Source organism: Curcuma longa, chromosome 4 (genome assembly GCF_044706935.1).
Source record: "Curcuma longa cultivar G26 ecotype Majalengka, Jawa Barat chromosome 4, ITB_CL_G26_1.1, whole genome shotgun sequence".
NCBI lineage: Eukaryota > Viridiplantae > Streptophyta > Magnoliopsida > Zingiberales > Zingiberaceae > Curcuma > Curcuma longa.
This window is the reverse complement of record NC_133864.1, coordinates 9,525,527-9,537,349: the sequence shown is the minus strand read 5'-3', so window position 1 is coordinate 9,537,349 and position 11,823 is coordinate 9,525,527. Positions and strand designations below refer to the sequence as shown.

General features: G+C 36.2%; 1 protein-coding gene across 1 annotated transcript; it reads right to left on the bottom strand.

Moving 5' to 3' along the window:
• Nucleotides 1-3,117: 3,117 nt before the first annotated feature.
• Nucleotides 3,118-9,921, bottom strand: LOC141827791 (proteinaceous RNase P 1, chloroplastic/mitochondrial-like). Its single transcript, XM_074715114.1, has 6 exons — nt 8,776-9,921; nt 8,303-8,392; nt 8,020-8,201; nt 5,130-5,250; nt 3,555-3,623; nt 3,118-3,472 (listed from the first exon to the last, which is right to left on the bottom strand). The coding sequence occupies exons 1-6, from the start codon at nt 9,919-9,921 to the stop codon at nt 3,320-3,322; spliced, it is 1,761 nt and encodes a 586-aa protein (XP_074571215.1). The 3' UTR covers nt 3,118-3,319.
• Between the last annotated feature and the right edge of the window lie 1,902 nt (nt 9,922-11,823).

The following is an 11,823-nucleotide window of genomic DNA, read 5'->3' as shown; positions in this document are numbered from 1 at the left end:
ATAAATTATTAATTATTAAAAATTATTAATTAATTTTAATTAGTAATTAATAAATATTTTAATAATTTTTATTTTTTATAATTAATAAAATTATTAAATAATTATTAATTTTATTAATAAAAATTATTAATTTTATTAATAATAAAAATTAATTATTATTAATTATTAATTATTAATAAAATAATTTATTTTAAAGATAATAAAAATAATCTTTATTATTGCATTTATTTTTATTTTATTTTAAAAATTAGGAGGGTATTATTGGTATTTTATAATAATAAAAATTAGATTCCTTACTGAAAATAATGTATACCAAACACTGTAATGTAATCATTCTTGTAATCAAAGATTACATGCATTCCTTCAACCAAACATAGTAATGTAATCAAGATTATATTACATTACATTACAAACTTGATTACATTACAAGCGTGATTACATTACGTCGTACCAAACGTAGCCTTAAGGTCATTTGTTCACTTCATGCCTCTACTAAACTTGCAATGATAATGGGATATACAATGATTAAATATTTTGTTATTTGATTTATAAAATGGAATTAGATATTGAATATATATTTTTTTTTGATAATTTAGATGTTTAAGTTTCACTTACTAATTTTAAAGATAATCGATTCATTTATCAAATAAATTTATAATATAACTTATATAAATATATTATTATTATTATTATTATTATGTTTGATTTGTAATAAAGTTATAACGATAGACAAGAAATTTGATTTCACAATTGGAAAAATATTTGTGTGAATATTTTTTATCTTTTTCTGCAAAAAAGGTAGATCTACCACCTTAGCTTCCCCACGACCATCTGTGAGGAGGTAAATCGAGAAAGTGCAGTTGGTTACGACGCAGGAGGGTATTGCCTGGCTTCGCCAGGATTCGAATCCTTGCCCTCTTCTGCAAGTCTGCTGCGTCGTAACCAACTCACCTATGCCCCGGGGGCGTGAATATTTTTATCTTGCCCATTATAACATTATTCTTTTAGTCCAGATTGACGATCAAATAATGCTTAGTCTGCATGATTTGCTTGGTCCGTGACACTTGATCTAACTGATGAAGTCGATTGTCATTCAAAAATAAATTGGATTAAGGGCATTAATAATTCTCAAACTAATACATTATCAAAACTTTTTCACGAAACATTTTCTTGTCTCTTTATAGAAAAATACAATATAAGACTCTTAAACTCCATATTACTATTGGTAATAACGGAACGGTAAACTTTCGGCCTATGCATAATACCAATATAGACTATTAGAAAAAGATAAGAATTTTTATCGGAACAGAAGTTCAGAAATCTAGAATTTTAGTAGTTTACAAGAAGAGAAGATCAATTTCAGTTTGTGTCCAGATCAAAATTGGATAACATCCAACAATGTTCCCAACAACACCAGGGATTTCTCATAAAGTTATGATTATTAATGTATTGTCTAACTACTGGTCGTAATTAAAAAATCAATTGGAAATAATTTCTCTTGCTATGTTGTATTTTATGGAACACAAGTAGGAATTTATGCCAACTAGGAGGAAGTCAAAATTATGATCATTTCTAGTATGAATGGTCACCAACAATTGAACACTTTGCATTTACAGCAATAGCTAGTGTTACGGTCGTAAGGATGCGGAGGCAGACCGGATCGAGAAGGACGCCCGAGCCGAGTCAACCATCCGGAAGCAGCCGATTAAGGCACTATAGCCCGAATCCGAATCCCGGGGTTACCATCCGAATGGGCCCCATCCAAGTCCGATCGGCCGGTTTGTCAGCAGAAGATATGGATGATCCCGCCGAGTCGACTCCCAGCCAGCCCGACTAATCAGTATACCCGACTCGTCCCGAGGAACCGGGGCAAGACAATACCTTCTGTCACTGACCACTCCCCTTCTCGTACTATAGTCGGACACCCCCCTCACCGGGTATGGCAACGCGCCGCCCGACGTACGCCCCTGCCAGTGTTGTACAAGCATCATTAAAGACGCCATTCTTCACAGGTACGGAGGGTACTCTGAAGGTAAGCTTCACCTTGCCTTGTCCTTGGTACGAATCCCCTCCTCAGTATATAAGGTGAGCCCCTTCACAGGGGCCAGGTATGCTCTCCAGCTCTTCGTCATCTTCATTTCCTCACTCTCATTTCCTAGAGGTCTTACTTAAGCATCGGAGTGGTCGCGCCGGTCAACCCGGCCTTCCTCCTCACGGTATCTGTGTTTGTAGGTCTCCAGTGCTCTTTGGACCCCCTGTCCTTCTTCGTCCCGGAGTGGTGTTGAGGATAGGCTGCGCATCCAGAAGCAGTTCTTGACAGGAACAGCTAGAATTAATATAATTGCCATCGAGGTAGAATTAATGGCTGAAATGGTCAAATGATTCTAGATTTCCTAGAGATCACGACCACTATCTCCACACGTATCTCTCAGCCTTATATATAAATAAATATCTTTCTCGTTTTTGCACTCTAGACTGTTCACTATATCTTTAATAATTTAAGCATCAGAAAGATCTTACTGGTAACATCTTTCAATGTCCTTTGACGTTTGCTCTAATATACATTATAAGCCAAGCCTGCCATGCAAGTCAGACTACATCTCCACTTCAACAGACTTCCGGTTCATTACTTCCCACCTCAGCCTCCATCTCACAGGCAGATTTCTATTGCAAAAAGAGCATAAAATATTATTTTTAAAACTTTTATTGTATTTGTTAATTAGATAAAAACTATAACAACTTGAAGTCTACTAGCTTTAAGAGTCGAGCTCGAACCTCACTTGGGGACTCGGATAGAAGAGATCTGACCAACAGGAGGTCAACAAAGCTGAGTCAGGAGGGCTTTATTCCACCCAACCTACCTATGGTTTGTGCACATTGAGATATCCGACCGTGTGGGACAGCTGAGATAATAAATTCCACCTTGTGCTGAAGTGCACTTGGACTCAGTTTAAGTTGCAAGTCAGCAGTTCAGACCAGATAAATAAGTGGAGATGATTAAAGGTTACTAGGAAGATTTTGAAAAAGTGTGGAAAAAAAAAAGAAGGAAACTGATGTAGAAGAACAAACTAACATTTTTTAAAACATAACAGGATCTTTTCCCCTTTTTCCTGCAGAACTTCATACGGATCACTAATCACTATACAGTGGCAAACTAAATTATGCAAGTTTCAAGCCTGGACAATACATTGTAAAGAAAAAGATCAGTTAAATCTCCCCAGCATGACATTAAATAATACAACAATGATCAAATTAAATAATACAACAATGATCAAATGAAGTTGAAATGTTTTGAAATGGATATATAGAAGTTTACGTCTTAGTAATTTAATTTAGATAAAGAATTTGTTTGTTTTTGCTGTGGAGGTGAAGAGGCTGTCGTAGCATTTCTTGTTGAACAGATCCACTGCCTAGAGGTTTCGACATCATCACCAGAAACTGTTGGTATGTGCCATCGCCCGTCTTCAGACTCCTGAAACTGACTCGATGAGTTCCCAGTCGAAGATAGTGATGAGAATGAGACTGTCATAACTAAAATCAGCTATGGTGTTCACCTGTATTACTACTGAATATGGAGGTGGCATGTGAAAAGCGAGACCATCGGAGGAGAAGCTCAAGCGCACCTGTGACATGGGTAAACAAGTGCCTAATGAATTGCCCCAAAGATATCATTGCTAAATTGTAAAAGTGAAGGTATAAGATCCAAATGTGTGTTTCTTGTGTTTTGTCTTGTATTTTGTCTTGTATTTTGACTTTTATAGTGAGTTCCACAAAGAGAGATGAAGGGAGTCACGACAATTGAACCTTTATCTTGTTAACTAGTTTATAAAAATATTTTAAATAAAACATAAGTTGCAACAAGAGCATTAATTTTTTGCTTTATCTCAATGCAATCACATAGTAAACGAGTTGTTCTAGGTTGGTTTATTGAGTAAATGACACACCAGAAACATCATCCACCTAGAAATGTTCACAGATCTTATCTAAGCACGACTCAAGCAAGGTTCAGTTTAGCTAAACTCAACTCAAATTAAAATAAGAAATATTTTTCCAACTTAGTTGTTGTACAACCGGGTATAATAATATGGTAAGATATTCATGATTTCACCTTTCTTCTTCTAATTCTTTTTTAATAAAAACTAAATTAATTGGTAGAATTGATCTACGGTTTTAACTGAGTAGTCTGCATCTACACGGTAGTTTAACCCATTCAAACCTATTTCTTAATCATTCAATTGGTTAAAAAAAAAATAATATTAAACTGAAAAATATTAAATCAAAGACCTAATCTATAATGAGGCATGCACCATGCCTAATCCGTAGTAGCTTATATAATACTAGGATGTAGAGTTTTATATTCTTCAATCTGGCAAGGTAAAAGATGGGATGTAATTATGCTGCAAGAAATTTAACACCATAGACATTCAAGGCCTATGTTAGCTACGGGTTGTTAAAGAAACTGAAGTCCAGGCCTTCTACACAAAAAAAAAAAAGTATGTTCAACACAAACTTGAAGGTTTTGGGGAAAAGCTATCCTTGTTAATAGGCCGCTAATGACCAGGAGTACCTGCTACGTTTCTATCTCCAGACCAAAATCAAGTGCATTCTTCAAGGGAATATGGAATTTAAGCTTCTTAAGTGTATACTTATTTCTTCTGAAGAACTAGTTAAAGAAACAAAGAATCTTTAGTTGGTAACTGATTAATGAGAAGGACAAGCAAGTTGCTCAAGTGAATGCCATAAAGCTATGCGGAAAGACTACCTATTAACATTGCTGATCTGCTTAGCATAAAAAATGGTCAAACAACTTGAGATGATAATTTCACACAAGTCCTTTCCTAATAGTCAAAGCACTCCAGTTTGTCTTGAATTGTCTTCAAATTTTCAAGTTTCTATATCGTGTGCTAGGAAGCCTACAACTGAATTTAGATTAAAAACAAGTAGAACCCAAAGGGAAAGGTTTGGATATAAAATAACTTGTCAAAAGCTAATGACCAAATTTGACCATTTATTCACATATCCAAAAAAAATATTAATCTTGTAGCAACCTGGAATTTCAAATTTCATAAAAGCACAGTAATTTTCTCTAGAAGCACAAGAAAACATTCATCCAAAACATTTTTAAATACCTGATGCTTCTCTTTCCATCTTGGAAAGAAGCTAGTTCCAAGTAGTTCAAATAAGTGGTCTCTCATCTCATCATTTGTGACAAGCAGTGATCTACATCTAACAGCTGCATATAGCCAATACCTGTAAACAGCATGGAAGCAAAACTCAGCAGTGTATGCCAATCCATTGATTAACTAAGAGGTATCTATAGAAAGAAACAGAAATATTAATGCAATCTTAGAACTTAAAGATGCCATTGCCAGGTATTGATTATATTATGATGTATCAGACATATATAGAAATGCTTGAAAAATAAAGAGTTCAGAAGCAGGAATTTTTTGCTTTATCTCAAAATCATGCCACCTAATATTGCAATGTTCCTTTAGCTGAAGTCAAAGCCCCAAGATCAAGCAAAGAAAACAAAAGCAAAAGGTTGTGGAAGAAATCAGGATTACTTGCGCATTTGGTTCAAGGTTATCGTCGATAACCTTAGTTATCTGTCCAAGTTTATCAACGATAATCTTGTTTGATTTAGGTTATGATCGATTTCCAAATAATGCAGCATCACCGTTATATTAGCAAAACATCAGCAAATGGGTTATAAACTTGGAATGAGATTACCTTGGTAACCTAAAGTTTTCTGTTATTCCGGAGATTAACGAAAATTTTTTCCATGATTACCCTTCGATTTTAAAACTGAGTTAATTGAAATATACCGTGAAACCTAATTGAAACCGAATTAATTAATTCAATAAATTTTAATTTAAATACTTATAAATTTAAAAGAGATAATTTATTTTTAATTTTCAAAAATAAAATTAATGAATTATATTTATTAATTTAATGAATTATTTTATTAAAATATATCTAAATTTATTTAAATTTTAAAAAATAAAATTAACAAATTATATTTATTAATTTAAAGAATTATTTTATATTAAAATAATTATTAAATAAATTATTTTATTAAAATATATAAAAATTTATTTAAAATTTAAAAAAAATAAAATTAACAAATTATATTTATTAATTTAACAAATTGTTTTATCAAAATAATTATTTTAACAAATTATTTTATTAAAATATGCATATTTATTTTAAATTTTAAAAATTATAAATAAATTATATTTATTTTTTATATATATTATCAATTTATTATCATTAATATTATTAATATTATTATTATTAATTTAATTTATTATAAAAATAAATTGAATAAAGGGTAATATAGTAAATGTTAAACTGGTTATATTTTATTCTCTCAAAATAAATAAATTAAACCAAACAACATTAGATTATATTTTATACTACATAACTTTGGTTATGTAATTAATTACCTAGTAATCACATAACCAAGATTATGCATGATAACTTGAACCAAATGCACCCTAATAGTTTTTGCATGACTACCAACTTTCTTATGGAAAAAAGGAAGGAAAAGCACCTAGCAATTTATTAAAAAGAATATGTACACTGATTAGAGTGGCCAAATGAAGAAGCAAAGGAGAATGGTTCAGTTGGTGCAGGAGGTTAACAAGACATAATCAGTACAGCCCAATTAAAGTGAGGAAGACGCCGAGGTAAAAAAATCTAGCAAAAACAAGTCATGGAGTACATAATATGTCACTATGTATCTATCAGTATGCTCCCGATTGCTACCCAACCAAATCCTCCAATAAGGTATTTGCTTGCCTGCTTTAGGTGTGAAACTGGAACTAGATTGGAGATAACTTTGGGGAGAATCATAGCCAAGATATATACAACAGGGAAGATTGTCTTACAATCAAATCTAGCACAATGGAAAAGGAACAGGAGTGTATGATTTTATTGCACATACCTTGGCATAGGCATCAAATAGCATTCACAGGAAAACATTAATTTTGGGAAATGTCTCGATATGAAGTCCTATGATGGCGATCCAGTTGAAAACTATGAACTTCAACTTTAACAGAGGATCAGCTCCTTTATAACTTAACATCTAAGAACCAACCTACAGATATTGCAGGTACAAAATGATATAACCAGAAAAATTCTCCACCATAGCTTACTCCACAGACTTCTAACCTTGCACTAAACTATGAGCCTATGCACATCCAACACATTCATACAACTCCAGCTGAAGTATCCAATACACTAATACAATTCCCATAGACATGGGATGTTATATTGAAACAGCTTAATACGATATAATAGGTAGATCATTCAAGCACACAATTGTTATGTGAGATAAGAATAGCATACAATTGATAGTTGTCCAAGAACATTGCAACTCAAATTGTAATGCTGCCTAGGTTGGCCAATAAAGTTTTCATAACTAGAGTGTCATAAGCGTGTATTCAATAACAGTTTGGTATTAGCCAATATTAAGCATATCCCCTTTCCAATTTTCCATCACTCTGCACGTGTCTAGCCATATTTCAGCTGTATCAGTTTCGGTGATAAGGTACACAGCCTACCCAAAATCTACCTTTGCTATCCCTTTTAACTATTAGATATCATATGTGCATCACAATAATTTGAAGAAAATTAACTCTATAAAAGAAGTCTGGCACGATTACTTGGGAATTCTCTAAGCCCTAATGAGATCCATGCTAAAATATGACTTCCGATCTTGCAAACAAGTCATATTAGAAGCCTCTATAAAGATTCTTGTCCAGAAAGTCTAATCTTCCATTGTAGAGATTGAAGTGATTCGTCACTATGTTTCCAATGAACTAGATATCCACTAGTCAGACCCATTTGCAACTAAAAGTATCAAAGTGTTTGATTATAGAACATTGAAATAGCTTTCTCAATGTAAACAAATGCAACATGTTTTCATATTCAGAGCAAGCAACACTGCATTGATGTGCAAGGAAAAGAGCAAAAATATAAAATAAGATCACGTGTCCAAATATGAAAGAATATTACCAATCATCATTTGATCCAGGTGGCGTTGCATATAATACCCCAGCCCTGCGCCAACTGTCCAACAGTCTCTGATTATGTGGTTTACCAGCAGGGCCAGATTTTACGCGGTGACTATGAAGAATAATCAGAGGCAATTTCTTTGAGGGAGTCAATTGACGCATACCATGGACAACCGAATTCAACTGCCACAGTAATTAATTGATTAAGGCATGCACTAAACTAGTCATGGCTATGCATATTACAACATGATTAGAGAATCAACAAGATTGAGAATACTCTTTACCTGAAAAAAATTGAATATTTTTTGGTTGTTAAGGCCAATGTTTGCGGCATCTAAAACAGCATCAAATGGTCCATGATGATCAAGCCAATCCTGATTTGAGTTGGCATCTATAATTTAGTCTTCTGTCTATAATTTCAATTAGTATAAAGTCAAATAAAAAAGAATTATTTTACTGAAAGTTAAGGGGTATATATAAACTCTAAGTAAGAGAACAAGATGCATTGATAAAGGGCATTGATTGCAGGTAACATAAACAACATGAATAGGCTTTAGATACTATCACATCATATGCAAGATTTTTAAGCAACTGCCACATTCATCAGTTTCTGTTGAATAGTCATGTTCTTAATAATCAAGTGTTCTGACTGTCAATTTGAATATCACGACAATGAACAACCAAAATATACAAAAGATGCACATTAACATTATTTTGGTTAGATTAGTCGAATTTATTTTGGTGTAAACACACAAACCTTGAATCCTGTGAAGTCAGCCCTAGCCTCTCTCTCAGAAGCTAGCTTTGCCAGTGAGTTTGCAAAATCTTCTGTCTCTGCAGGGTCTATATCTATGCACACAAGTTTCTCCCCGCACCTCCTGCACACGCCAGTCTCGTCCATCTGAGTCCTGCCCACGTTCCAACGCCCCTTCCCTAACCAACCCTGCCCATGCCAACCGCCTCCTCCCTCCACTACCCCTTTCTTCACTTTATTGATATCCCATTTCTCCACCCCAACTTCTTCTGCAGCTTCCGTATTAAACCAACTCTCGATAATATCTGCCGTAGACTCGGACACCCGTCTTACAATAGTCCGTAACCGGTGGAGCAGACGATACACATCGTCTCCCCTACCCTTTTGAACATTGGCGTGAAGGAGCGCGGCGAGCTCTGTCTCCTCGGGCTCAACGTTAGTCTCGGTCATGTAAGCCTCCACCTCGTGAGCCTTCTCGACCTCTCCTTTCTTGCAGAACCCAAACAACGCTGGACCAAACGAACGCAACTTGGGCGGGATACCAGCGGCAGCCATCTGCTTGACGAGGTCGAAGGCAAGATCGGGGTCCTCTTTGGCGGCGGCGAGGCGGGCCAAACTAGTAAAGGTCGCTTCGTTGGGCGCGACGCCGTCGAGGCCCATCTGGCGGTAGATTTCAAAGCCGCGGTCGAGGCCAAGGGGACCGGCAGAGGAGGAGGAGCAGAGATAGAGGAGGACATTGAAGAGGTGGAGGGAGAGTGGAGTGGCGGCGGCGCGGGCGGCGTCGTAGAGGCGGAGTGCCTCGGGGAGGTCCCCGTTCTTGGAGCACATGTCGAGGCTGCGGCGGAGGATGAACTCAGGGGACTCGCGGCGGGCTTTCTTCTTGGACATGGTGGCGGCGGGGGCGGTGTCAGGGTTCGGCGTAGCGGCGACGGCGGCGGCGGCGGTGGAGAAAAGCATGCGGGTAGCGAGGGTTAGGGGCGAGGGGGGATTGAGGAGGAAAGTTGTGAGAGAGGGGCGAGGGCGGAGAAGAGGCGAGGGGAAGCGGCGGAGGGCATCGAAGCGGGGTGAGCTTGAGAGGAAGATTTTAAATCTAGAGAGGAGAAAGGAGGACGAGGAGGTGCGGACCGAGACGGCCAGAGGCAAAGGCATGGGCACTTGCAGTTGCAACTGCAGTGGGCGAGCTAAACCGTTTTATTTCTGACGGGGAAGACTGAAATATCTAACAGCCCGATGGGAAAGCCCTAGTCTTCTTGCGCTGCGCCGTGTCGTGGGTCTTCCCCGATAGGGTTTACGTGGGCCGGATTGTAGGGCCCAAAGCCCAACTCTTCTTGCGATGCGTCGTCTCGTGGTTTCACCGATAAGGTTTATATGCGCCCGACCGTAGGGGCCGTGCTAGCATGACCTCATATATGACCTTGTTTTTCATTATTTTTAAATTATTTTTCGGGCTTTCACCTATTATTATTATTCTTTTAAAGCATGGAAATAATCAACATGACAAAAAAAATATACAATGATTTTACAGGTATCATAGTGTAAATTGATTGAAATAGTAAGAAATTTTGCAACGCCAAAGTTGAGTTTTGATATGGGCACACATCCCCTGCCTAGAGGAGTCCATCATAATAGATAATAGAGCTATCAGACGAATTAACCCAGTAAAAAATTATTATCTAATAGAGAAAGTAGAGCAGGGGCGGGGTAGGGCAAGCAAAGCGCAACAGGATGGAACGGGGCAAGGTGGGGTGGGCTAAGAAATCTTCAACTCAATCTAGCATAAGATGGATTACGAATTATACAGATCAACCTATAAATGCATCAAAAAAAAAATAAATATATATATATATATATAATTATAATTTTTAAATTTGGATTGCGAATTAAACGGATCAGCTCATAAACTTAAGTTTTTCATTTTAGTTTTGAATTTTTTTTTCTCAATTTGGGAGCTAACTCAAGCTCACCATAAGTTAATCTGTCTAAGCCATAATCCATGCGGACAGATTCGTTTTAAATAAATTAATAAAATTTTAATTTAATTCGTTTGAATTATTTAACAAAATAAAATTGAAGTTTAATTAAGACTGTATAATATTTTATTTTTATATAGATTGTGTAATAATATTATTTTTTTGTCTGAGCCCAACTACCCATATGAGACTTGTGTTGATTCCGCCTTTGCCTAAAGTTACTTGCCTCCCTGAACCATTTTAAATTTTATGAATTTCAAAAGAGCACATGCCCTTCCTCTCTACTTGTAGTTATATGCATTTAAGACATAGTTGAGTTAGTTACCATACGATAAAATTACTATAGTAAATCATAGTTGAATCTCAATAAAGTCATATGATTATATCCTTCCTCGTGGGGGTATTTCTTAATTTACCTCTATGTATGACTGTAGGATTAACCGTGTGAGACACTCAAGTCAGTGCATATCATTTTGCTACAGTAATTATAATTTTCCAAAACTGTTTGCTGCCGGCCATCGCTAATTCTCTGTTGCTTGATTAATGGCAAACTGTTTGATCGAAACAGTAGTTCAGTATTCAAGATTCCAAGTGGCAAATTATCTTCATCGGTTTAGGAATTTAGTTGGTCAAACACATTTCCTGGACCGTCGGGCCACACGGTTTGGACCAGGCACAGCCACCTCGACCCCTCGCCCACACGGTTTGGGTCAAACAATAACCGCATGCTGAAGACGATGAATAATCAATCAAGGGGGAAGACGTCATTGAATAAAGACCGAGTCAAACACCAATAGGTGCATAAATAATAGAGGCCTAAGCAAATGAAATAAATAATTTATAAATGGATTTTTGAAAACATATAAATTATATTTTATGGGCAAGGTCACGATTGATTTACGATCAACCATTATTATCCAAGATATTATGATTGCACTTCCGGATTCCCGGGACAATGGTGCAATGGTAGGACATCCGGATTGTAACCTAGGTATCCACGGTTCGATTCCCAGCTATGACGTATTTACAGAAATTTTCCTTCAAATGGGGAACGCAATCAAAGGATGCTGGGCATCTGGAT

Excerpts from the sequence above, each read along its gene's own strand:
- LOC141827791 (XM_074715114.1), bottom strand. The coding sequence starts at position 9,921 with ATGCCTTTGCCTCTGGCCGTCTCGGTCCGCACCTCCTCGTCCTCCTTT. Across the intron at positions 8,202-8,302 it reads AAATATTCAATTTTTTTCAG|TTGAATTCGGTTGTCCATGG; the intron begins GTAAAGAGTATT and ends TTACTGTGGCAG. Across the intron at positions 3,473-3,554 it reads CATATTCAGTAGTAATACAG|GAGTCTGAAGACGGGCGATG; the intron begins GTGAACACCATA and ends AGTCAGTTTCAG.